This window comes from Mastigoproctus giganteus, chromosome 10 (assembly GCF_048544385.1).
Source record: "Mastigoproctus giganteus isolate SK-2022 chromosome 10, ASM4854438v1, whole genome shotgun sequence".
In the NCBI taxonomy this organism is placed as follows: domain Eukaryota; kingdom Metazoa; phylum Arthropoda; class Arachnida; order Uropygi; family Thelyphonidae; genus Mastigoproctus; species Mastigoproctus giganteus.
The window spans coordinates 58,755,183-58,782,297 of record NC_143584.1 but is presented as its reverse complement, the minus strand read 5'-3'; the positions used below and the strand labels follow the sequence as shown (position 1 = coordinate 58,782,297).

Below are 27,115 nucleotides of genomic sequence, written 5' to 3'. Positions count from 1 at the left end.
GTTCTTAACTTGCCGCCATTGTTATACGACACAATGTTATATCCTGTACTAGATAGCATAAACTTAGTATAGTACAGTATATAATATAATATTGTCAATTAATCAGTAAAATCTATTAATTTTTTTAAACTTCATTGTCAATTAAATTGTACTTTTAACTAAATGCATATAATGACTTAGATTACAAACGTAACATAATTAATTAATACATAACTTGATACAGAAATTATATAAACGGAACTCGTAGATAATACTCTATACTGAAAAAAATATATATAGCATTATAACTGTGTTGGGATAAAAATTTAGGGTTATAATTTAGTACTGAAATTGAAATTTTATTGAAATTAAATCGAAATCATCACTCAGACCAGAGCAGCAAAGCAAAAGACTCAAGCTAATGGGAGTGCTGTGGCTCAGAGGAGAACTGAGGGAGGGGGGGGGCAGTTGCCCTCTGAATCATAGCCTTTTAAAATGCACTGCTTGCATGATGTTCGGGACATGGACCTATATGAGAGCTTGAAGGACAGGGTGGATGCCCTTGAAGGATCAAAATTGAGGGGCCCACACCAATGCCAGAGCTTGCACTTGGTCATCACGCAACATAGCGGCAAACTCCAAGGCAGAATGCGCTGGTCCCACAGGAACTAGTAGTTGTGGGTGACTCTATTGTCAGGGAAACGGGGAACATGCTTTGTAAAAAGGATAGGTAGAACAGGACCAGGGTACGCCTGCCAGGGGCAAAGGTTGATGACGTTGTAGAGTGGATATCAACCTTAACGGGCACAAAAGGTGATATAGTTGTACACGTTGGCACTAATGATATTAAGAGTAGGAGACCGGCAGAATTACTTAACAAGTACAGGTCACTGTTGAAAAAAACCAGTGAATTAGGGTTAAATTTGAAAATGTCTGCAATTTTGCCTAGACATGACAGGAGGGAGTATATGATGAGAGCCTTGTCGATCAATTCGGCCCGGGAAAAATTGTGCAAGACTCAAAGGGTAGAATTTTTTTCAGCTTGGTCTGTACTTGTTAACAGGAGAGACTGCTTCTACAGGGATGGGATACACTTAAATAGAAAAGGTACAAGAATATTTGCTGATGCTATCGAGGCAGTGTTAGGTGGGTCGGAAAACTGGTAGCTTGGGGGGGGGGGATACAAGGATTAATAGATTAACAGTAGCCTCTGGCAGAGGTGAAAGTGATTCTTGCACTGCTTCTATTGGAATGAGCAGCAGCCTGGAAAACAAGATGCAGGATATTTCAGAGACTGCTGGGAGTCATTGCGGTACAAGTAAACACATGGGTTGTGTTAGGGTAGCTAAAAATAGGAACAGGTACATGTATACTTGCGTGTACACCAATGCTAGGAGTTTGGTAAATAAATTTGATGAATTTGAGGTATTACTCAAAACATCAAAGGCAGATATTTTTGGGATATCAGAGATGTGGTGTCACACAGATATAAGGAATGCAGAACTGGAATTTGGGGAGTACAATGTGTACAGAAAGGATAGACAGGAAAGGAAGGGAGGAGGGGTTATGCTATTAGTTAAGAAACACACAAAATCCAAGGAAGTGAAGCCGGTCGACATTGTTGGACAGTGCAGTGTCGAGTCAGTTTGGTGTGACATAAGCATTGGGAGATCAAAATTGAGAGTAGCAGTGTGCTATAGGTCTAATGACTCTGATGAGTATAATAAGAGACTGTACAGAACTAGAGTGGGCCAGTAAATCAGAGAATTTTATAATGGGGGATTTTAATTTCCCAGATATTGAATGGAATTTGTGGGTTGGTCACTCACAGACTAGCAGCATGTTTGGGAGGCAACTAGAGGGAGTAATACTCTTGATTTGATTATCAGTAGTGATTCTTCATGCATTAAGAATCTGCAGATACAGGAGCCACTAGGTGGCAGTGATCACAGTGTGCTGAAGTGGGATTTACTCAAGGAGGTAACTACCATCAGGGGTAAAGGGAAGGGTTATTGCTTTCATAAAGGTTACTGCGATGGTTTGAGACAATATTTAAATTCTATACAATGGGACCAACTGATGATGTTACCAACACCAAATTCAAAATGGGAAGCATTCAAAGAACTTATCTTGGAAGCTACTAGGCTTTACATACCAACTAAGAAATACTGTTCAATGTTTAGGCCTAAATGGATGTCAGATGAACTTATGAGACATATGGTAGAGAAGAAAAATGCATGGGATACATATAAATTAACATGTGACACAGAAGCGTATGATAGATATAAGCTGATCTGTAACCAAGTTACAAAGGAGGTTAGTCAGATTACGAGAAATCTTTGGCAAAGGCTGCAAAGAAAAACAGCAAAGAGTTCTTTACTCATGTAAACTCTAGAAGGAAGAGGGATGAATCAGATTGGTCCACTTGATATTGATGGTTCTATTGTTGATGATCCTGCTCAGGTAACTAACAAACTAAATGAATATTTTGCATCGACATTCACACATGAGGAGTTATTCAGTGAGGGGAATGCCAGAGGTGTATTCAACTCTAGCAGTAAGCTAGATAATCTTGTAATAACTGAGAGTAAAGTGGAGAAGAAATTATTGAAGATAAACACAAAAAAGGGAACTGGGATGGATGGTATCTATCCAGTTATATTAAAGGAGGCAGCAAAAGAAGTAAGAAATCCCTTCGCCATAATTATGAGAGCTTCCTTGGACTCAGGGGTGGTACCCATAGATTGGAGAAGTGCAAATGTGACCCTAATTCACAAAGGAGGATCAAAGGCTGACACAAGTGATTGTAGACCTGTGAGCTTAACTTCTGTTCCAGGAAAATTAATGGAGGCACTGGTTAAAGAAGCACTGCAGGATCATCTAGACAAGTCTTCAGTTATAGCTCGGACGCAGCATGGTTTTATTAAAGGAAAGTCTTGCCTGACCAATTTGATTGGATACTATGATGCAGGTAATGAGTTTGATATTATATATTGGGATCTTAGAAAGGCTTTTGATACTGTTGCACATGGAAGACTGCTGCACAAATTGGAGCAGTGTAGCACTGGAGGCAAATTGTTGCTATGGATAAAGGGATGGTTGAGGGGGAGAAGACAGAGAGTGGTAATCAATGGACACTGCTCATCGTGGACTAATGTTATTAGTGGAGTCCCTCAGGGTTCAGTGTTGGGTCCATTATTGTTTTCTGTATTTATAAATGATATTGATGATCGTATATCAAGCTTAATATCCAAGTTTGCAAACGATACAAAGGTTGGCAGGGTGGTTAAGGACACTACTGATGCTATGCTGCTGCAACAGGATGTGGAAAGGTTAAGCAGATGGGCTGAGAGGTGGCAAATGAAGTTTAACATTGATAAATGTAAAGTACTACATATGGGAAACAGCAACCCCAGAGCAACGTATCAACTCTGTGGTACTACTCTGACAGTGGTAGAGAATGAAAAGGACTTGGGAGGTAATTGTGCAGGCAGATATGAAGTTCTCTGAGCAGTGCAGATGGCCTGCAAGAGTAGCTCATGGTGTCTTATCAATGATATACAGGAATTTTTCTAGCAGGGATAAGGAGGTGATTATTCACTTGTAATGATCAGGCCACACCTTCAGGTCTGGAGGCCTCATTTCAAGAAGGATGTAGAGCTGCTGGAACGAGTACAGAGAAGGGCAACAAGATTAGTGAATGGAACAAAGGGTTGCTCTCACGAAGAAAGGCTTAAGTTTTGCAAATTACAGTGTCTGGAGTCTAGGCACCAGCGAGGTGATCTGATTGAGGTGTATAAAGCCTTGAATGGTTTGAGCATGATCAATGCTGATGGGATTCTTCCTCTTTCTCAGAATAATCACCTGAGAGGGCATAAATTCAGATTGAGGAAAGATAGAAGTAGGATAGATGTGCGGATATTTGCCTTTAGCCAGCGGGTTAGCCCTTGTTGTGGAAGTTGATAGCCTAAATAAATTTAAGGCTTAGTTGGACAGGTATTTCAAACGAACAGAGGGGTGAAATGGAAGTTTTTTTTTTTGGCTGATGCTGCATAAGCATGCTTTCTTGCATCATATGCCTCTACTAATGCTTATGCCAAAATTATTTTTTGCCTCCAGTTCATTTGTAAGCACATCATAGTATACAGGTAGTTCCCAACTTTACGAGTTAATCCGTTCCTAGTGTGTGCTCGTAAAGCGGGAATTTATATCTCATAGACATAATGAGATAAATGTTAAAAAATGTTAAATGTTACATTCTCAACAATGAAATTAGTTAGCTACTTAGTTTATGTTTAAACAATGATTTATTTATCCAAAGAAATTAAACATATCCTGTAAAATCAAACAAATTTTAATAATAAAGAAATTATTTATGACTTGCAAATTTTAAAGAATGTTTATTCATCATCATCATCATTGAGTAAATGCACACTATGTATATATTAAGTGCACTAGCATCATTAATACACAGCCATTTCTGAATAAACAGAGTATTTATAAGGCGGCATCTTTTTACGTTATATCTCATATTGTGTATACCTTCACGAGTTGCCATGATATTGCACTACTTCGAATAAGTTACGTTTCACCTAAGGAAAAGACTAATGTTACTTATTCTCAGATGGGTACCGCCCAGACGGCACCGTTTTAGGGCTGTTTGGCCCTTCTTCTTAAAACTTAAAATGATGCCGCCTTATAAATACTCTGTTTATTCAGAAATGGCTGTGTATTAATGATGCTATTTCACTTAATATATACATAGTCTAAATTTTCTCGCAGTTTTTAGCAGATTGCACAAATAGCAACTAAAACGATTTGCGTGGAGTAACAAGTTTACGAAGCTTAAAAAAAAAAAAGAATGAAGAGAAGATTCTGAAAATTTGTTTTTTATATGATTGAAGATTTCGGTAAAGGGGAAACATGTTTCACCATAATAACGTAAAAAGACCACACAATTCCAACTATCGGTATTTTTGCAAATGCAATAACATGGAGTTTACTACCCATTTATAACTGCTTGCAGTAACAGAAAAAAAAAACCCAATAAACTGGAAACTGCAAATTGTTTTTGTTTTATGGTTATGACCTACAGAAATGTGCTTTAGAAAAATGTCACAAAGAAAAATTCACTACACTTTCATCGTTAACAAAACATATATGTTCTGTTAAGGTTTGAAAGTGTGGTGCATTTTAATGATTTGAATTCGTAACTAATAAAATTTGCACTAAACTTTTAGAGAATTATATAGAGAAAATTTCAACTTCTGAGGTCGTGGAATGAATTACCAAAAAATAGTGTAGTAGTAGTGACAATCCCCTCTAAATATTTGTCCAGTTCCTCCTTAAATTTATTTAACCTATCAACTTCCATGACAGATGGAAGTTTGTTCTAGCAATTAACCACCCGCTGGCTAAAGGCAAATTTCCGCACATCTATTCTACATCTGTCCTTCCTCATTTTCAATTAATGCCCCCTTAGGTTCATAATCTGAACAAGTGGAAGAATCCCATCAGAATTAAGCATGCTCAACCCATTCAAGGTCTTATACACCTCAGTCAGATCACCTCGCAGGTGCCTAGTTGTTGTTGTTATTTTGGTTTTTAACAACTAAGGCCATATTGCTCCGGGGATATGCGGTGGTCATTCCCTGACCTTTCCGCATCCTCTGTATTTGGTAGTCACAGGCTCGAACCCCGGTCTAATCAAGAAGCGTGTGCTACGCACTGCTGCTCCTGCCCACCCAGCTACGGAGGCGCCAGGGTGCCTAGTCCCCAGCTGTTGCAATTTGCACAACTTAAGCTTCTCCTGGTAAGAGGATCCCTTCATTCCCCTCACCAATCTTGTTTTACTGGGTTCAAATTACGATATTTTCACGATACGATGGTATCCCTGGGACGGATTAATATAGTAAAGCGAGGAACACTGTATTGTATAGTTACGCATGTGGTTTAAAATGCGGTATTTATGAATGTTTAGCATTAATTTTTTCAATTTTGGTGATACTCGATACTTTGAAAAAAAAACTCATAAACCTGGGAACTCGTAAAGCGAAAACGCCTGTATAATCAAATTTGTCAGACAAGACTTTCCCTTAACAAGCCCATGCTGTCTGAATTATTACTGCAGTCTTTTCTAGATGATCCTGCAATGCATTTTTAACTAGTGACTCCATTATTTTCCCCAGAGTAGAAATTAAATTAACTGGTCTGTAATTATTCCTATCACACTTAGATTCCCCCCCCCTTTGTGAATTGGGGATACATTTGCACATCTCCAACCTGTGGAGACTTCCCCTAAGTTGAAGGATGCTCTCATAACTAAGGGTTTGCTTACTTCCTTTACCACTTCCTTTAATATTACTGGATAGATCCCATCCACCCCATGTGTCTTTCTTATGTTTAACTTCAACAATTTCTCCTTCACTTTGCTCTCAGTTATTACAAAATCATTAAGCACCCTGTTACAGTTTGATAAACTTCCAGCATTTTCCCTTCATGTGTGAATGCAAATTAAAAATACTCATTCAGATTATTAACTATCTGCGCAGGATCATCAACAGTTGAACCATTGATATCAAGTAAACTAATCTAATTCATCCCCTTCCTTCTAGATTTTATATAAGTAAAGAAGTTCTTGTTATTTTTCTTAGCATCTTCTACTGGAAAATATTTCAATGTTTTTATGAGTTTAATAATTTATGTTTTACTATAGATGTAGTTTGCCGACCGGGCTAGCCGGGTGGGTGAAGTGCCTGCCTGGCAACCCAAAGGTCGCAGGTTCGAATCCTGTCTCGGGCTTGGATCAAAGTACTGCAAAAACCTTGGGAGGTGCATTATGGCCACAGAAGCCGATGCGCCAACAACTACCAAAAAAAAAGATGTAGTTTAAAGTCTTTCACCTTGATAGTTTATATAAAAACCAATGTGAATTTTTTGTTGAAATTGCTTGAACTGAATATTTCTTATGGCTTGTGTAATCCTAGTGTACTTCATTTTGAAATTATAAGGATTTTATATATATATATTTTTTTAAATATCTTTCTTGAGAATATTGGAATTTTGTGTGCCAGATTCTTAATACTGTGTGTGTGTGTGTGTGTGTGTGTGTGTGTGTGTGTGTGTGTGTGTGTGTGTGTGTGTGTGTGTGTGTGTGTGTGTGTTGTATTTAATTTTTTTCTTATTATCTATTAGCTAGATAATGAGGAATCATGCGTAACAGTGCCAGCACATAGAAATCATAAAGTTGCTACTCAACGGCGTGCACCAGTGAGGGTATATGACTATTATAACCAAGGTACATATTGGAAGTTGTTTATTATTATTATTTTAACCAAGAAAAGTTAAACTTCTTATTTTAATTATTATTGTTTTAAAATCATCATCATGTTTGCATGGTATAGTATGTTGTGGTAATGAAAAATTATAATGAAAGATTTACTTCATTTTGTAGTTTTCAAACAATTAAATAGTATGAATCAGAGCTGTAATACTCAATACGTTCTACGTTGATATTATTATTTGTAAAATAATGTTAAATTCCATTGGAATGTAACATATACACCGATCAAAATAATTAGCATTTTAATTTCTGGAGAGTATCATTCGGAAGTGTTCTACAGATTATTTTGCAAACAATTAAATGTATTTCTTTCGATTTTTTTTTCTTAAATATCCAAACTATAACCAATCAAAACTCGTCATAGTTTAGAGAGGGCAAGAAATCAAGAGAGAATGAACATCACAGTGTATTGTCATCTCAATCATCCTCTAGGAGCATTATTTGAAGACAAAACTCTTCAGAGGATACAACTCTTTGTTATAATTTCTGCGCCTTTTTGGTAGTTTATATTGATAGTTCCACATTCGAATCACTGGTAAGTTTTTTAGCAGTCTTTTTGATAAATCCATGCAATTAAATTCCATTGGATTGTAACATATAACTGGTCAAAATAATTAGCATAAACAAACAATGTTCGCTTAAATATGATAACATACATACCTCGCAATGTAGTTGAAGCTAAGTTCCAATCAGAATATATGTAAGAAATTTCATTATTGTTGTATATTCCAAACAACTCCATAATAAACAGTAATTGCAATTTTAATTTATTGAAACTTGACACATCAGAAGCAAAATACTATAAGCTTATAGAAACATTTTTGTCACTGTTATTGATGCCATGTGCACAGACAATGACTTTAGTGTCATGTAACTGCCATGTTTCACACCTGTGATGCAATATATAACCAAGGTATCGAAAAGTGGTTTTATTTGATAAAACTTGGTTTTATCAAATAAAACCAAGGTATCGAAAAGCTGATGTGGAATTAATTGCTTCTCTTGTGTAAGTGCTGTTTCCAGATGATTATATTCACTGGACAGTCCAAACATGCTGTATTACATCTTCCTATCGCAGACCAATCCATAAGATGGTTGAGCCATCAGCATTGGATAATTGAAGAGGAAAAACTTACTGTGCATGGATGAATCAAAATTTGAATTTTTTTTGGACCAAAGCTTGGAGTTTGTGATATGACCAACTGAAGGAAAAATGGTGCCACATTGTTTAGTGCCTACAGTCAACCATGGTGCTGATTCTATAATGATCTGGGTTGCTTCTTTGTTTAAGAAAAGAAAGATTAAAAACATTCTTGAACATAGTGCAATATCCTCTGGACTTCAGCTTTGTGGAAGAAATTTTACAATACAAGACAATGACCTGAAGCACAGCTCTAAGCTGTGCAGGGCTTCCAAGCAACTAAACAACAGGAGGAATTATTGCAAATTATGGTGTTGTAACCCCAATTGCCTGATTTAAACCCAGTTGAACTTTTAGGGGACCATCTAGTCCATGAAGTCACACCATTTTCACAAGATGTATGATTGTTGTTGTTTGTTATTTGGTTTTTAGGAGCATTAGCAACTAAGGCCATATTGCTACGGGATATGCGGTGGTCATTCCCTGACCTTTCCCCATTCTCCGTATTTGGTGGTGACAGGCTCGAACCTCGGTCTAATCAAGTAGCGTGCGCTACGCACTGCTGCTGCTCCTTCCCACCTGGCTACGGAGGTGCTCTAAGATGTATGAGGAACCTTTCAGTTCGCTTGGAATAATGTTGGAAAGTAAAGGAACATGGAAGTAATGGAACCAACTGATGATGTTACCAACAGAAAATTCTAAATGGGTAGTATTCAAGAATTAATCATGGAAACTACTAGGCTTTTCATACCAACTAAGAAATACTGTTCCAAGTTTAGGCCTAAATGAATGTCAGAGGAACGAATGAAATTCATTGCAGATAAGAAAAATGCATGGGTTGCATCTAAATTATCAGGCGACAAGGAAGCCTGTGGTAGATATAAGCTAGTCAAGTCACAAAGGAGGTTAGGAAAGTGAATGCAGATTACAAGAAATCCTTGGCAAAGGATGCAAAGAAAGACAGCAAAGATTTCTTTACTTATATGAACTCTAGAAGGAATGGGATGAATAAGGTTGGTCCACTTGATATCGATGGTTCGACTGTTGATGATCCTGCTTGGGTAGCTGACAAACCAAATGAGCATTTTGCATCTACATTCTCCCATGAGGAATCCTGTAGGGAACTGGAGGCCAGAAATTTATCAAACTCTAATACGGAGCTAAATGATTTTGTAATAAATGAGGAGCAAAGTTAGGCCTAAGAATGGCCCGGTTGATAATCAAGTCACAAAGGAGGTTAGGGAAGCGAAGGCTGATTACAAGAAATCCTTGGCAAAGGATATTATGATGAAGTCACAAAGGATTTAGATGCAAAAACAATTTTGATATATACTTGGATTTCAGGAAAACTTTTGATACTGTTGCACATAAAAGACTGCTGCACAAATTGGAACAGTGTGTAGTTAAGGGCAAGTTGCTGCTACGGATAAAGGGATGGTTGACTGGAAGAAGACAGAGTGGTAATCAATGGATACTGCTCTTTGTGGACTGATGTTATAAGTGGAATTTCCCAGGGTTCAGTGTTGGGCCCATTGTTGATTTCCATATTTATCAATAATATTGATGAAGGTATCAGAGTTTTCAGACGAGATAAAGGTTTGCAGGGTTGGTAATGACAGTAATAACAGTATGCAACTGCAACAGAATCTGAAAAAGTTGGGCAGATCACTGAGAAGTTGCCACTTTTCAATCAGGCCCCTCGACATGAGCACTGGATGCAAAAAAACGCATCATGGTGTATGTGGTGAAGTGACCTCCAAGTGATGGTGCTGGCCTCCCAGCTTAGCATGACTGGGATCCAATGCCCATACCTTGGTTCCAGGGTTACATCATTGTAATCCAGCGTGGGCAGCCGTGCAACGCAACCCATGGGAACTCGGAAAGGGTGATCCTAATGGGTGAGGGAACCAGCCCTAATACACCAATTTGGCCCTTGCTTCAACTAGATGGAAGGTCCTGGATCTGCCCGACTGGGATTGATCAGTTGGTGGTTGTTACTGCCAGGGTCAACTGCGTCTCTTTAAACTGAGAGATCAAGGAGTGACAGCTGTTAAAAGGATATGTATGCATCTCCCCTGGATATCATCCGATACAACACTAAAAAGGAAGTGTATTCGGTTCAAGGATGAGCTGATCAAGATCCTTACTGCGCCACCTAACAACCACTCATCGGAGGACTGTGTACTGCAACTGACAAGATACAACAGAAGCGCTTGTGACATCTCTATCCCTAAAAGGAAACCACACTGCTATTACGTTCTGTGGTGGAATTATAACCTGCAAGCTCTGAGAGTGGGAGTCCACCAGGCCCACAAGGATTGCCATACAGACTGAGTTCAACCACCCCGTGAAATTGAGGATGCAAGAGAAGCTTATCACATCCTCAAGAACTCGTACACCATTGAAATTAGATGAAGTAAGAAGGCCTCATGGGCAGGCACTTGTCGAAACCACCGTAAATTCTAACCCATGAGGTATTCTGTATCGATCACATTGTGATGAACAAGCCCCCCCTCCCAAGAGGCGAAGTACTGTTAAACTAGATGGTACATACACTTACTCCTGGTAGAACTCTTTCAATAATGTTAAAAACAGTGAATGAACAAATAATGTTAAAAACAGTGAGAATGGGAAGCCTTCAGGGAATTAATCTTGGAAGCTACTAGACTTTTCATACCAACTAAGAAATATTGTTCAAGATTTAGGCCTAAATGGATGTCAGATGAACTAATGAGGCTCGTGGAAGAGAAGAAAAATGCGTGCATATAAATTAGCAGGTGACACAGAAACCTACGGCAGATATAAGCAAGCCAGTAATCAAGTCACAAAGGAGGTTAGGGAAGCGAAGGCTGATTACAAGAAAACCTGGCAAAGGATGCAAAGAAAAACAGACTTCTTTACTTATATAAACTCTAGAAGGAAGGGGATGAATCAGATTGGTCCACTTGACGTTGGTGGTTCGACTGTTGATGATCCTGCACAGATAGCTAACAAACTGAATGACTATTTTGCATCTACATTACAGCATTCAGTAATTCCGTAAGGAAGGGGAGGACAGAAGTTTCCTAAATTCTAACAGGGAGCTAAATTATTTTGAACGGAGAGCAAAGTGGAGAAGAAATTGTTGAATTTAAACATAAAAAAGGCACCTGGGGCAGATGGAACCTATCCATTTATATTTAAGGAGGCAGCAATGGAAGTAAGCAAACCCCCAGCCATAATTATGGGAGCATCCTTAGATTCAGGGGAGGTCCTCATGGACTGGAGATGTGCAAAAGTATCCCCAATTCACAAAAGGGATTCAAATGGTGACACAAATAATTATGGTTTAACTTATTTTATGAGGAAAATAACGGAGTTTCTGGTTAAAGAAGTGATGCAGGATCACCTAGACAAGACTGCAGTAACAGTTCAGACAGCATGGGTTTGTTAAGGGGAAGTCTTATCTCACAAATTTGATTGGATACTGCAATGTGGTCATAAAGGAACTGGATGTAAAAAATAATTTTGATATCATATACTTGAATTTCAGGAAAGCTTTTGATACTGTTGCATGTGGAAGACTGCTGTACAAATTGGAGCGGTATGGCATTAAGGCCAAGTTGCTGCAATGGATAAAGGGATAGTTGAGTGGGAGATGGCAGAGAACGGTAATAAATTGACACTGCTCTATGGACTAATGTTATTAGTAGAGTCTCCAAGGGGATTTTTGCTGGGCCCATTGTTGTTTTGTGTATTTATTAATGATATCGATGAAGGTATATCTGGCTTAATGTCCAAATTTGCAGATGATACAAACCTGGACATTAAGCCTAATGATAGTAAAGATAGTATATGCTACTGTAACACAGTCTAGAAAAGTGAAAAGTAAGGAAGATGGGCAGAGAAGTGGCAACTGAAGTTAAATATTGACAAATGCAAAGTACTGCATATGGGTAGCAGCAACCCAAGAGAAACGTACCAACTGTGTCATACTACTCTCATGGAAGTTGAGAATGAAAAAGACCTGGAGGTAATTGTGTCGGATATGAAGTTCTCTGAAGAATGTAGACAGGCTGCCAGGACAGGTCATGGAGTTTTGTCAATGATATATGGGAATTTTGTTAGCAGAGACAAGGAGAGGATTATACCTTTGTATAAAGCGATGATCAGGCCACACCTTGAGTATTGTGTACAGGTCTGGTGGCCTCATTTTAAGAAGGATGTATAATTGCTAGTACAAGTACAGAGAAGGGCAACAAGATTGGTGAGAGAAACAAAGGGGTTCTCTTACCATTAGAGGCTTAAATTCTGTAAGTTGCAGCATCTGGAGACTAGGCACTTGTGAGGGGATCTGATTGAGATACAAGGCCTTGAATGGTTTGAGCAGGCTCAATGCTGATGGGATTCTTCCTCTTGCTCAGATTATAAACCTGACTCGTCATAGATTCAAACTGAGGAAAGACAGTTGTAGAATAGATGTGCAGAAGTTTACCTATAACCAGTGGGTAGTTGTTTGCTGGAAAAGACTTCCATTTGCTGCTGTGGAAGTTGATAGCTTATGTAAATTTAAGGCTGAGCTAGACAAACATTTGGTTTGACGGGATGGGTGAAATGGGAAGTTTTTTTTTTCGGATGATGCGTTATAAGCTTGCTTTCTAGCATCATATTCCTGAACTAATGCTAATAATATGCTGGACACTTTCCTGTGGATGCAGGCCCCTCCTACAGGAACAGCATCTCATTAGAGAAGGAAACGAATCCTGTGAAAGAAGTGACGTCAGCAACCATTTTATTATTAGCATTAGTAGAGGGAGGCATATGATGCAAGAAAGCAAGCTTATGCAGCATCAGCCAAAAAAAAAAAAAAAAAAAGGCTCCCATTTCACCCCTCCATTCAACCCAAATACCTGTCCAGCTCAGCCCTAAATTTATTTAGGCTATTTAGGCTATCAACTTCCACAACAAAGGATGGAAGTCTGTTCCACCAACCAACTACCCGCTGGCTAAAGGCAAACTTCCGCACATCTATCTTTCTTCAATTTGAACTTATGCCCTCTCAGGTGATTATTCTGAGCAAGTGGAAGAATCCTATCAGCATTAAGCATGCTCAAACCATTCAAGTCTTTATACACCCTCAATCAGATCACCTCGCAGGTGCCTAGTCTCCAGACACTGTAATTTGCAAAACTTAAGCCCTTCTTCTTAAGAGCAACCCTTTGTTCCGCCTGTCTCTGTACGTGTTCCAACAGTCCTGTATACAGTACTCAACGTGTGGCCTGACCATTGCCTTATACATGGGAATAATCACTTCCTTATCCCTGCTAGAAAAATTCCTGTATATCATTGAAAAGATAAATTTTCCCCAACAGAGCTGATCATTACACTGGCACAAACAAAGGAAGTGAATACTCCTGGTTGTGACCTCCTGGAGGTGGATAAAGTGAAGAATATGGCTGAGATTTATCCCAACCAACTTCTTGGTGTAGTCAATAGATGCCTCACTGAAGGTGCCTTCCCCTCTGCCTGGAAAGTGGCCTGGCAAACCCTTGCAGCTCCCAAATCCTACCGACCCATAGCGCTTCTCCCAGTTCTGGCCAAACTCCTGGAATGATCTCTTCTTTACTTCATATCTGACCACTATTCTGCTGAACAACTCACCTCACGATAGTAGTTTGGCTATGCCACAGAGACAAATTACAAGTACTTTCTGGCCATCATGGTCAACTTTGCTGGAGCCTTCGACAGCTTGTGTTGGCTGAGCACCTTTAGGAGGCTCCGGGAGGCCAAACGTCCATCTAACCTCTATAGCTGCACCAGGTCCTATCTCACTGACAGGAATATCCAAGTTACCACACAGTTCCAGAGCATTATGAAAAGCGTTTCTCTCGGCTGCCCGCTCAGTCCTTGGGCCCATCTCTGGTCCGTTGTCTTGGAGGAGTTCCTGGGGATAGACCTCGGGGGGAGTCTACCCTCTTGCCTTTGTGGAATACCTGGTTCTCGTCACCCATGCTGATACAAGAGTAACACTGGAAACCACAATGAACTTTGCTTTGGCCAGGCTGCAGGACTGGGCCTTAACTCACCATCTCTCTGTCTCTGGGGAGAAAACCAAGTCTATCCTCCTGAAAGATAAACTACAAATTAGAAGGGCCCCCCCGTCATAAAAATGGTTGGCCTCCCCATACGTCTGTATGAGGCGGTCGAATAGCTTGGCCTCTACCTCGACTCCAAACTGACCTTTCTGCACCTGAAATATCTTGCTACCAAGGTACAAAAGTATGCCACCAGATCAGGCCTATTAGTACATATTAGTAAAGTTGACTGGAGGCTGAAGAACAAAGCGCTGATTCTGATCTATAAAGCTGTTTTTGTGCCAATAGTATTTCGTGGAGCCTCAGTCTTTGTCCTGGGGTCTCCCTGGAGAGAGAGAGAGAGAGAGAGAGAGAGAGAGAGAGAGAGAGAGAGAGAGAGAAACAGATGGAAACTGTCATCCATACAGTGCGTGCTGCACCATCAGCACCCCTGCCCTCCCAGTAATAGCAGGATGTATGCCATTGCATCTTAAGGTTGAATGTAGAGGACTATTCCAGCAGTTAAGGAAAGGTCTACCAACTCAAATCCTGGGACTGGACCTTGACCTGGCCAATGACTCCAAGCAGGAAAAGGGACGCATCTCCACCTACCTCCTAAACCTATTACAAGAAGAATGCAACAACACTGAGAAGGGAAGAATTACCAACAAGTTTCCCCAGGCCTCCTTCCACAGGGCTTCAAGTCACCTTTGTGCATACAAGACAGACTTTTCAACAGAAGCTCACATCCCTTAGGATTGAAAGTGATCCGAGATGTAACTGTAGCAAAGAGGAAACCTGGGAACACATGATATATGCCAGGAACACATCCTCTTAGCTGATGAATCCACATATGCTACTTTTGCATGATTTTCCCAGGCTGTACTCACAATCAGATGGACCAGATGCCCCAATACTAGAATTGGAAGGGCACTACACTAACCCCCTAGTGTGGTAGGAATATGCTAACCCCCTTTGAAGGGGTAGGATCATGCTAGCACTTCACATGCAGGATCTGCAGAGTTACTCTCCGCAATGCGAACCCCTGGCTAGGGTAGGATGTTAGTACCCCATCATGCAGTGATCATGCAGGGTGCATGATCACTGCTGGCACTCAACTGAGTTTGGGATAGTCATACTGAGCACATGGTTATTGGCACTCACACAGGGGCACTTGCTTCTGTGACTTTCTCTCCCCTTTCCCAACCCCCACTTCACCTTCACTGCATGGTGGACTGTCTTCCCTGTTGGATAGTGGGAGGGGAGGGAGTCACAGGGACACCTGTCCCTATGACTTTTTCCTTCTCTCCCACCATCCCTGCAAATCTCCCTTGTTCTGTATGCTGTCTTCTTTTCCCTGGCCTTCGGTAGGCTCCCAGACCAGGGGTGATTCCTACTTCTCCCTTCCCACCTGAGGATTGCCTTCTTTGACACAACCACTTGTACTATCTTTCCCCCTCCCCTTTTTCTCTCTCTCTTTTTTTTTTATATTGGTCTCTGTCCAGAAAGCTCAGGTGACCCTGGCTGAGACCAGCCAGAGTATGATGGGCAGCCTGGCTCACTTCCCAGTGGTGATGGCAGGCAACATAGGGTCCCTGCAGTCAAGCAGAAAGAGACATACAACAGAAAAAAACACAATACTGCATAAACTAGATACTTTTTTCTGGCTTTTGCAGTTCTCCAATCCAACACAGAGTACATGTGGTGCAGATGTGGGAAACCACTGGTGGTGCCTGACCCTAAATACCATGCCACTAACTCCAAATAATAATGGCTAAATTATTACAATGGAATTGTCATGGATTCTGACGAGATATGGAGGATGTTAAAATGCTCCTGCGTAAATATGAACCCGCTTTCCTTTGTCTACAAGAATTGTACTTAAAGGCAAATGCAGACAGGGATCTGCACAGAACCAGAAACACATCTTCCTAGCTGATGAATCCACATATCCTATAGAAATTGGGATGGCCCAACCCATGGAGGAGTTGCGATTCTTGTGGGCAACCATACCCCTTTCTCACGTGTTCAACTGAATACTAACTTAACTTAGAAGCAGTAGCATTCACTTAGCAATGGATTATTTTCTCACAGTATGTTCTATTTATTTGTCTCCTGGGACAAATATTTCCCAGGCAGATCTCAATGATCTTATTATGCAATTGCCTCTCTAATTTTAGTATCCTGTGGGGCAGCACAGCAACTAATGAATGAGGTCATATTGTTATAAGTGTGCTTGACAATAATGGCCTTTCCTTACTAAATGTGGAAATCAACATCTATTTCTATATGTCTAACCATACTTTCTCTGCCATCGATCTCTCCATCTGCTCACCTCTACTACCTATGCTTTCCTGAGAAGTGGAACAGAATCCTTATGGAAGTGATCACTTCCCTGTAATATCTACAATAGTGGACAGACAACCTTGTCTCACGGCTAACGGAATTTTATCCTGTACAAATTCAACAGGAATCAGTTGATGAAGCAGTGAAGTATATCACAGAGTGTTGTATTATCCTTGCAGCAGCAATTGCAATTCCAAAAACATCCTCCTGATTTCCATGTTTTTAAAAGCCATGGTGGAACCAAGAGTGTAAAGAAGCAAGAAAGTTACAAAATCGGGCATGGGGAAAATTCTGATGTTACTCCACCACCGAAAATCTTATAGCCTTTAAACATGCCCATGCCAAAGCATGATTTATATGCCGACAGAGCAAAAAGGAATGCTGGGTCAGTCAAGTTTACAATCTTCAATTAACCAGATGACTGGTGCCAAAGTTGTCTAGAATAAAATTCAGAAAATGAAGGATAATACATATCACTTCCCTCATCTATGTTACAGCATAATGGTTGTACATTAGCAGACCCAAGTGCTATTGCCAACACTCTAGGAGATGTATTCTCTAGCATACCTGCTGAAACCTCATACTCTGCAGAGTTCCTAATTTTAATTGAGAAACAAAAACGCAACTTCTCTTCAAGCAAAGCAGAGTCTTATAACCTGCCTTTTAGTCAAGTGGAATTAACCATTGCACTTGCTACCTTCAAAGCAATTACTGCAGGACCAGATGATATTCAGTATGAGATGATAAAACATCTTCCATCTTACTCTCTAGAGCTGTTGCTACATCTTCCAAATTTATTTGGAGAATCGGTTTCACGATTCTTGGCATAGGGCAATCGTTCTTGCATTCCCAAAGCCATGAAAGGACCCTAAAATTCCTAAAAACTATCATCCTATTGCTTTGACCAGTTGCTTATGTAATGTTTTAGGAAAAATGGTGAATGCCTGCCTTATAGGCAAATGACCATTAATACTATTGCACATAATAGACTGCTGTACAAATTGGAGTAGTGTTGCACTAAGGGCAAGTTACTGCTGTGGATAAAAGGATGGTTGAGTGGGAGAAGACAGAGAGAGTTGTTATCAATGGACACTGCTCTTAATGTACTTATGTTATCAGTAGAGTCCCTGGGGATTCAGTGCCTGATACATTGTTTTCTTCATTTATGAATAATATTGATCAAACTTAACATCTAAATTTGCAGATGATATGAAGGTTGTCAGGGTGGTTAATGATGGTAATGATAGTATGCTACTGCAATGATATCTTTAAAAATTAGGCCGTTGGGCTGAGAAATCTCAATTGATGTTTAACATTGACAAATGCAAAGTTCTGCATATGGGTAGCAGTAATCTCAGATTAATGCACCAATTCTGCAGTGCTAATTCAGTAGTGGAAAATGAAAAAGACCTTGTGGTAATTGTGTAGTCAGATATGAAATTCCCTTAACAGTGCAGACAGGCTGCTGGGACAGAACATGGGGTTTTGTCAATAATATACAGAAATTTTGCTAACAGAGATAAGAAGGCAATTATTTCAATGTATAAGACAATCATGGCACATCTTGAGTTAAAATCCTTCCTAAAAGTGAGGCCTCCAAACCTATATATAGGTTTGGAGGCCTCATTTTAGGAAGGATGTAGAACTGCTACAGAGAAGGGCAATAAGATGCTCATCCCATGAAACTTCAGTTTTTAAAATTACAGCATCTGGAGACTAAGCACCTGCACAGAAATCTGATCAGCGTGTTCAAGGCTTTGAATGGATTGAGAAAGCTCAGTGCTGGTGGAATTCTTCCTCTTGTTCAGACAACATTTATAAGGGGACATAAATCCAGATTGAGGAAGGATAAATGCAGAATAGATGTGCAGAGGTTTTCCTCTTGCCAGTGGGTGATTGATTGCTATGTGGAAGTAGATAGCTTGAATAAATTGTTATTAGTGGTAGTAGGCAAATGATGCAAGAAAGCAAGCTTGTGTCATCATCATCATCAGCCATTTTCAATCCACTGCAGGATGAAGGCCTCTCCAGCAACTTTCCAGTTCCTTCTGTTTTGAGCACTGGCCATCCATTTACTACCCACAAACTCATGAATTTCATCTATCCATCTCCGCCTTTGTCTACCAGGTTTTCTTTTAGCTCCTCTTGGATACCATTCTGTTATTTTCTTAGTCCATCTGTCATCATGTCTTCGAGCTATGTGTCCTGCCCAAGACCATTTTAGCTTGTATAGCATCAGCCAAAAAAATCTACACATTTCTCCCATCCATACCCTCCAAGAATTTATATAATCCTTCCTTTAATTTAATCAAACCCTCTAGTTCAACACAACAAATGGAAGCTTGATCCAACAATCGACTACCCGCTGGTTGAAGGCAAACTTGCACACATATAACCTTCAAATATCCTTCCTCTACTAAAATATTTGTCTCCTTACGTGGCAAGTCTCAGCAGAGGAAGAATGCCATTCACATTCAGCTTACTCAACCTATTCAAGGCCTTAAACACTTTAATCAGATTATCCCCTAAGGTGGCTAGTATCCAAAAGTTACAATTTGCAGACTGAAGCCTTTCTAGGTAAAAACCCTTTTTACTGCTTCAATCCCATCTCTCTCTCTCTCTCTCTCTCTCTCTATATATATATATATATATATATATACACACACACACACACACACACACACACACACACACACACACACACACACACACACACATATATATAACTGTACCAGCAGATCTACATCCTTCCTTCCTTCCTCCAGATCTGTATACAATACTAAAGAGACAGCATAACCATGGCCTTGTAGAAGGGGAAATCACCTCCTTATCTCTGTTAGCAGAGTTTCTGTATATCATTAAGAAAATTCCATCAGCTGTTCTGGAAGCATGTCAGCACTGCTGAGAGAATTTCATATCTCCCTGAACAATCACCCACAGGTCTTTTTTATTTCCTACTACCCTGAGTGTAGTTCCACACAGTTGATACCTGCCAACCTTTTGTATCACCTGCAAACTATGACATTAAGCTTCATATGCCTTCATCAATATCAAAAAGAACAATAAACCCAGACTGAACCCTGGAGATCTCCACTCGAGAACTCCTCCTTAGTTCACAAAGAGCAGTGCCCATTGATTACCACTCTTTGTCTTCTTCGATGCAACCATCCCTTTATCAATAGCAGTAACTTGCCATTAATGCCACATTGCTCCACTTCATATAGCAATCTTTTATGTGCAACAGTGTCAAAAGCCTTCATGAAATCCAAATATATGATATAAAAATTATTTTGCATCCAGTTTCTTTGTGATTACGTCATAGTATCCAATCAAATTGGTCAAATAAGATTTGCCCCTTCACAAACCCATGTTGTGTCTGATGTATAATTGCATCAGACACAACATGGGGTTTGTCTAGTGACCCCATTATTTTTACTAGAACAGTTAAGCCAAAAGGCCTGTAATTACTCATACCACCCTTTGATCCACTTTGTAAACTGGCGATACATTCACACATCTCCAGTCCATAGGGACTTACCCTGAATCCCAAGATACTCTCATAATTATGTCTAACAGTTTGCGTACCTCCTTTACCACCTTCCTTAATATGACCAGATAGATCTCATCCCCCCCCCTCCAGGTCTCTTTTATTATATTTAATTTCAACAGTTTCTCTTCCACTTTCCTTTCAGTTATTACAGTTGTTTAGCTTCCCGTTGGAGTTTGATAAAATTCTGCTGTCATGTGTCTCAATATTTCATCTGACATCCATTTAGGTCTTGAACAGTATTTATTCACTGGTATGAAAAGCCTAGTAGCTTCTTTGATTACTTTCTTGAATTCTTTCCACTTAGAATTTGCTATTGGTAACATCATCACTTGATCCCACTGCATAGAATTTAAAACTGTCTGAGAGACCACTGTAGTCATCTTTACGAAAGCAAAAGCCTTTCTCTTTACTCTTGACAGTAATGTCTTTAATTAAATTCCACATTATTACACTGTGATTGCTGCCACCCATCTTTTACCTGCAGATTCTTAATGCATGTAGAATTACTACTGATAACTAAATCAAGAGTGCTGCTTCCTCCTGTCTCTCTAACCTACAGTTGTAGAAAACAGGCATCCAAGAAATCTACAAAAGTCTTGATAGTGACCAAACCAAAAATCCAGTCAAGATCTGGAAAGTTAAAATCTCCCATTATAGAACATTCTGATTTACTGGTCCACTCTATTTCTCTGTATAGTTGTTTTGTATACCCATTACAGTCATTATTCCTGTAACATGCTGTAGTCCTGCTCTCAGTTTTGTTTTTTCAGTGCTAATATCACACAAACTGACTCAACATTGCACTAGTCACTCATGTCGACTGGATTCACTGCCTTAGATTCAATATGCTTCTTAACTAAGAGCATAACCACTCCACTGCTCCTATTCTGTCTGCCCTTCTGTACATGTACTCCCCATATTCAAATTCAGCATGACTTATATCTGAGTAGCACCATGTCTCTGCTCTCCAATGTCGACATTTGATGACTTAATCAGTACTGACATAGCCCAGTGGTCAGGAGTGAGAGTGCTTAGCATGCGTTCCTTGAGTGGACCAGGGTTCAAGCCCGTGACTACTAAATACGATAAATATTTGTATTGAATATTTATTGTAAACTCTACTGACTTGGTTGTCGTGCCAGAGTATAAACAGAAAATTTATTTTATTTATTTACTTTAAATTCATGAAGTTTATTTTCAATGCTTCTGGCATTAGTGAAATGCAAGTACACATGCAGATGTTCTTACTCTTAGTTACCCTTATGGAAGAATAAGATAAACTATTTCAGGGGATGGTTAGGACAAATTTGATTATTTTTTATTTTTTTTGCTGATGCTGTATAAGCTGACTTTCTTGTATTATTAGTACAGGCAACTGCAGTATAACACAGTACTTCTATAACACGGTTTGAGAACTGCGGGAAATCTCGTGTAACACGGTGTTTTTGAGCTTGTGCTAGGAAATCCCTGCTATTATGTTAGATGTAATTTTCAACGTTTCCATTCCTTTTGTGAATCCCGCTGTTGACTCGCTAGTTGTTATATCACCTTCATGGTCTTTTTCTAAAGCACATTTTTGGAGGTCACTACCACAAAACAATAAAAACAATTTGCACTTTCCTGTTTATTGGTTGGTCTTTTCTGTTAGTGTGATCGATTATAAACGGGTAGTAAACTCGATCTTACTGCATTTGCAATAGTACCCATATCTGGAATTCTGTGTGTTTTCACATTATTAGGGTGAAATGTGTTTCCCCTTCCATGAAATATTCAATCATATAAAAAACATAAATAAATGTTCAGAACCTTATTACCCTGTATCTCATTGGTGCATATTGTGTGTGCCACTTGTGTGTGCCGTGTTCTTTGTTATGAATTGCTTATCATTTTTACTGTTTTAAATTTTACAACCAAAAAAAAAAAGTCAATGAACAAAAATATCAATTAGTATGCACATATTACAGTACATATTAATTAAGCTATGTATGTAAGCGTAAATTTATTTTTATTTTGCTAACTGGAAAATATTCTTCAGATTTTCATGTATCATTTAAAGGGGGGGTTTCACTGTATTTTGTTGGGAGATCCCTGGGTTAGTTTCTATGCTATTGAACATGTGCTTGTTTGAGATCATAAAAAATTGTGCTTTAAAGCATGCAGTTCGTAACTTTTAAAGAGAGCAGAAGGTACCCAAAATCTAGATGCTGCAGAAGAGATTGTGCTTAGCAGCAATAAAGAAGAAGAAAATTAAAGGAACGTACATGATCTCATATATAAGTATCATCACAGTTTGTAAGGTATGATGTTTGTTCAGTTACTACTATTATAAAAATAAAGTTAAAATATTAAGTTATTACTACTATAAAAACGAAGTTTCAGATAGTTATAAAAAAAAATGGCATATTTTTGTTAGCTTTTGGAACGTAACCCCCCCCCCTTTTTGGACTGGTTCTTAGTCCTGTATAACACGGTTTCGCATTACATGAGATTTTGTAGGAACCAAACTACCTTATTATACGAGGGCCTGTTACTTTTAGCAAAGGCTACATGGTGCAAGGAAGCCTATGGCTTATGCTGCACCAGCCAAAAAAAAAAAATAATAATAATAAATAAAAATAATAATAATAAGAAAATTTTAAAAATAATAATTAATAAAAGAAAAGGAGACAATTAATAAAAGAAAAGGAAATATGCATTTCCCTTCTCCTGCAGGTAACTATCCAGTTGACCTTTGAATTTCTCAGATTGTCAGCCTCTACTACCCATGTAGGTAACATATTCTGGTAATTTATGACTTGCTGGCTAAAATAAAACTTCCTGCAATCCAGTCTAAAACTCTTCCCCCCCCCATAACTTGAATTTATGGAATCTAGTTCTATAATCATTTATAACCATAAACCTTTTGGTCTCGTTCATTTTACTTATGCCTCTCAGAGTCTTAAACACCTCAATCAAGTCTCCTTTAAGGTGCCTAGTTTCCAAGTTCTACAACCCACATATTCGAAGTCTTTTGTCTTATGGATTCCCTTTTGCTTATCTCACCAGGTGAGTTGTCCATCTTTGGAACCTTTCAAGAAGTTCAATGTCTTTCTTTAGGTATTTTTAGGTGCGTTCTCCATACTTGAACACAGTATTCCAATTGTCATCTAACAAGCCTTATATAATGGGATTATGACATCCCTATCTCATATGTTCAATAAATCGTCGATAGGACACAATGGGCCTTCCTTGCAACCTGTCTACAATGCTCAAAGAACTTGATGTCTGACCTTATCATAACACCCAAGTCCCTTTCCTCCACTGCTTGCTTTATTTGAACTCTATCTGAAGTGTTATAAGTTGTTTTTGGTTTACTGTTTCCTGGTGTACTACCTTACACTTTGCTGGATTAAAGCATAGCTGCCATTTTTCTCACCATCCCTGAAGTCTATCTAGGTCACTGAAGAAGCTCTGCTTGGCTGTGCTCATTAACTGCTCCACTGATCTTTACATCATCTGCAAATTTAGACATCACGCCCTGATGTCATTTATGAAAATCAAAAACAACAGTAGTCCTAATACTGATCCTTGGGGAACCCCACTTCTTACATTAACCCAATCTGAGGAATAACTATTTATCACAACCCTTTGCTTCCTGCTCTGAAGCCATCCTACTATCCATCTACAGATTTTCCCTTTGATTCCAACCTATCCCAGCTTATAAAGTAACTGCTCATATGCGACTGAGTCAAATGCTTACCTGTAATCCATTAATCCAGTTCATGAGTGACCCTCTCAAAATAGCTAATCAGATTTGATAAAAATGATTTTCCCATTACAAAACCATGCTGCATATCTTTCAGAATTCCATTTCAATCTAAATGATCCTGAATTCCACCCTTTGATCATTACTTCAATGATATTCCCTACTATTGAAGTTAGACTGACCGGTCAGTAATTTCCCACTTCACTCTTAGAACAGCCTTTATATATTGGAGATACATTGGCACTTTTCCAATCCAACAGAATCACTCCCGAGTCCAGTGATGCTCTCATAATTAGCCTCAATGGTTCATTGCATTCACTTGCTGTCTCCCTTAAGATTATTGCCACCATTTATTTTTTAATATAGCACCAAAGATCTTGGAAAGAATGATAAATGCTTGCCTTATTTAGAAACAAATAGCTGCCCTGACACAGCGTGGATTTCTCATAAAACCAGCATACTTTGGATCATTTAATTAGATTAGAATCATTAATTGTGATACTTTTATAAAATCGCCAGGCATATAGTAACAGTTTTCTTTGATATTGAAAAGTGTATAATACAGCTTGGTGATTTGGCTTATTGCAAGACCTCCATAACTTTAGTTTTAGAGGTAACTTTTCTGTTTTTATTAAGAACTTTCTTTCTAATCACTGGATTTCAAATTCATTTGGCAGCCACATTCTCTTTTGTGTTTTGCCAAGAGGAAGGCATTCCAGAAGGATCAGTTATAAGTGTCACGCTCTTTTTTTTTTTTTTTTTTTTTTTTTTTTTATGTGAACCCCACACACGAGAGGTATTAGAACCTATAGTACTTAGTACCGTGCTTCCACCAAAGGTAAACAGTGTCCTCTACATTGATAAACTTACTATTTTTTACTATATTCATACAATGTGAGGGTCACTGAATGGCAACTGCAAAAAGCATTTGATCACCTTACATCTTGGTCACTTGGGTTCAGATTTTCTTTGCAGAAGACCATTTTTGTACACTTTTTACAAACATAATCTTCATCCTGACCCAGAATTAAGGCTTGGGCAGAACAATTCATAGGACTTATTTTTTGACAATAAGCTGATATGCCTACAACATATTCGTCAGCTAAAGACAAGGTGTGCCCAAGGGCTGAATATTCTACACCTTTCATCACCTTTGTGGGGTTAAAATTTCTGTACCCTACTTTGGCTCTGTTATCTTATCCATTCTAAACTCTTGTGACTTTCAAGTTTATGCCTCGGCTAGAGATAGTGTACTTTGATGTTAGACCCAGTCCATCACTAGGCCATCTGCACTGCCACTGGAGCATTCAGTATGTCTCCTTTTCAAGGCCTCTATGTTGAAACAAACAGCCAACTCTTTCTCTTCAACTTAAGCAGTTGTCCTTGCAGTATGCTTTAAATTAAAGTCCCTGCCCAGTCACCCCCATGTGGATATCAGTCTTTGAGCCATGATGGGGAAAATCTCTACAATACCCGTCAGCCTGCCAAACAACCTTATGGTATTCAAATCCAAGGGCTGTTAAATGAACTAAATATGACAGTATATGTAACTCAGTCATCAAGGAAATTCCTTCCACCCTGGCATTCCCATCTTCCCCCTCAAGATCCAGGAGAAGGCTGCCAACACCACACCACCAATTTGTCTACCAGCAACTCTTCGCACCACATCACTATTCTGACTTTCTGCCAGTGTACACAAATGGCTCTGTCAGAATCATATGTGAGGTCAGCTGCTGTCCTTCCACATAAAATAATGTCATCCACACAAAAGTAGCAAAAAAACACTGAGCTGCTTGCAATAGAACTATCCTGTTTCTTGTATTCTGTCTATCTTGTGAACTCCCCCTGACCGTTTGGTCGTTCCGGAGTATAAACAGAAAATTTAATTTAATTTTTTTAATATAGAAGTAAACTACAGGTTTTTATCAACAGTGAAATGTAATCCTCATCCAGTCCTCTGACAGATTCAGCAGGTTCTTTATTACCTTTTGAACTTGAATCTGGCATCTGCTTAATTCCAAGCCATATTGGTATCATGGGAAATGAACTGGCCGATAATGCTCCTAAATTAATACTCTCCCCCCCCCCTGAATAACTTTTGACTGTCAGTCCCTTATACTGACTAAACACAGGCAAAGAACATAAGAAGCTATACTCCCAGTCACAAGATTCTTGCCACCAACATGCCACAAATAAACTAGAGCAGATTAAGATGGTAATCAAGCAATGACAATCCAGTCTACACAGGGAGAGAGCAACTTGTTCTTGCTCAGCACATCCATACTCGTAAGTCACAGCCATCCGACACACTCTCTTCTGCTGAGTGCTGATGACCCACTTATGAGAACTGTGAAACTATTTTGTTATTTGTGTTTTTACGGAATGCTCTCTTTTTACCATTCCACAACATTTATGTTTTATGGATCTTATTAATCTGGATAAACCATTTATACTCAGCCAGATTTTAGATGGCAGAAACAATTAGCATTAGCATTAGTAGAGGCATTTGATGCAAGAAAGCAAGCTTATGCAGCATCAGCCAAAAAAAAAAAAAATAAAGTAAAAAAAAAAAAAATAATAAAAAATAACCACTTCCACTTCACCCCTCTGTTCGTTCGAAATACCTGTCCAGCTGAGCCTTAAACTTATTTAGGCTATCAACTTCCACGACAAGGGACGGAAGTCTGTCCCACCTACCAACCACCCGCTGGCTAAAGGCAAATTTCCGCACATCTATCCTACATGTCTTTCCTCAATTTGAACTTATGCCCTCTCAGGTGATTATTCTGAGCAAGAGGAAGGATCCTATCAGCATTGCGCATGCTCAAACCATTCAAGGCTTTGTACACCTCTATGAGATCACCTCGCTGGTGCCTAGTCTCCAGACACTGTAATTCGCAAAACTTAAGCCTTTCTTCGTAAGAGCACCCCTTTGTTCCATTCACTAATCTTCTTGCTC

General features: G+C 39.2%; 1 protein-coding gene across 2 annotated transcripts in view; it reads left to right on the top strand.

Annotated features, from left to right (window-relative positions):
• LOC150079048 (CD109 antigen-like) overlaps nt 1-27,115 on the top strand; it is a 1,092,235-nt gene that overhangs the window by 1,043,338 nt on the left and 21,782 nt on the right. For both annotated transcript variants that reach the window (XM_090384122.1, XM_090384121.1), the window contains exon 34: nt 7,174-7,276. In XM_090384122.1, coding sequence (XP_090240248.1) covers nt 7,174-7,276 — 103 coding nt within the window. The remainder of the gene's footprint in view (nt 1-7,173; nt 7,277-27,115) is intronic.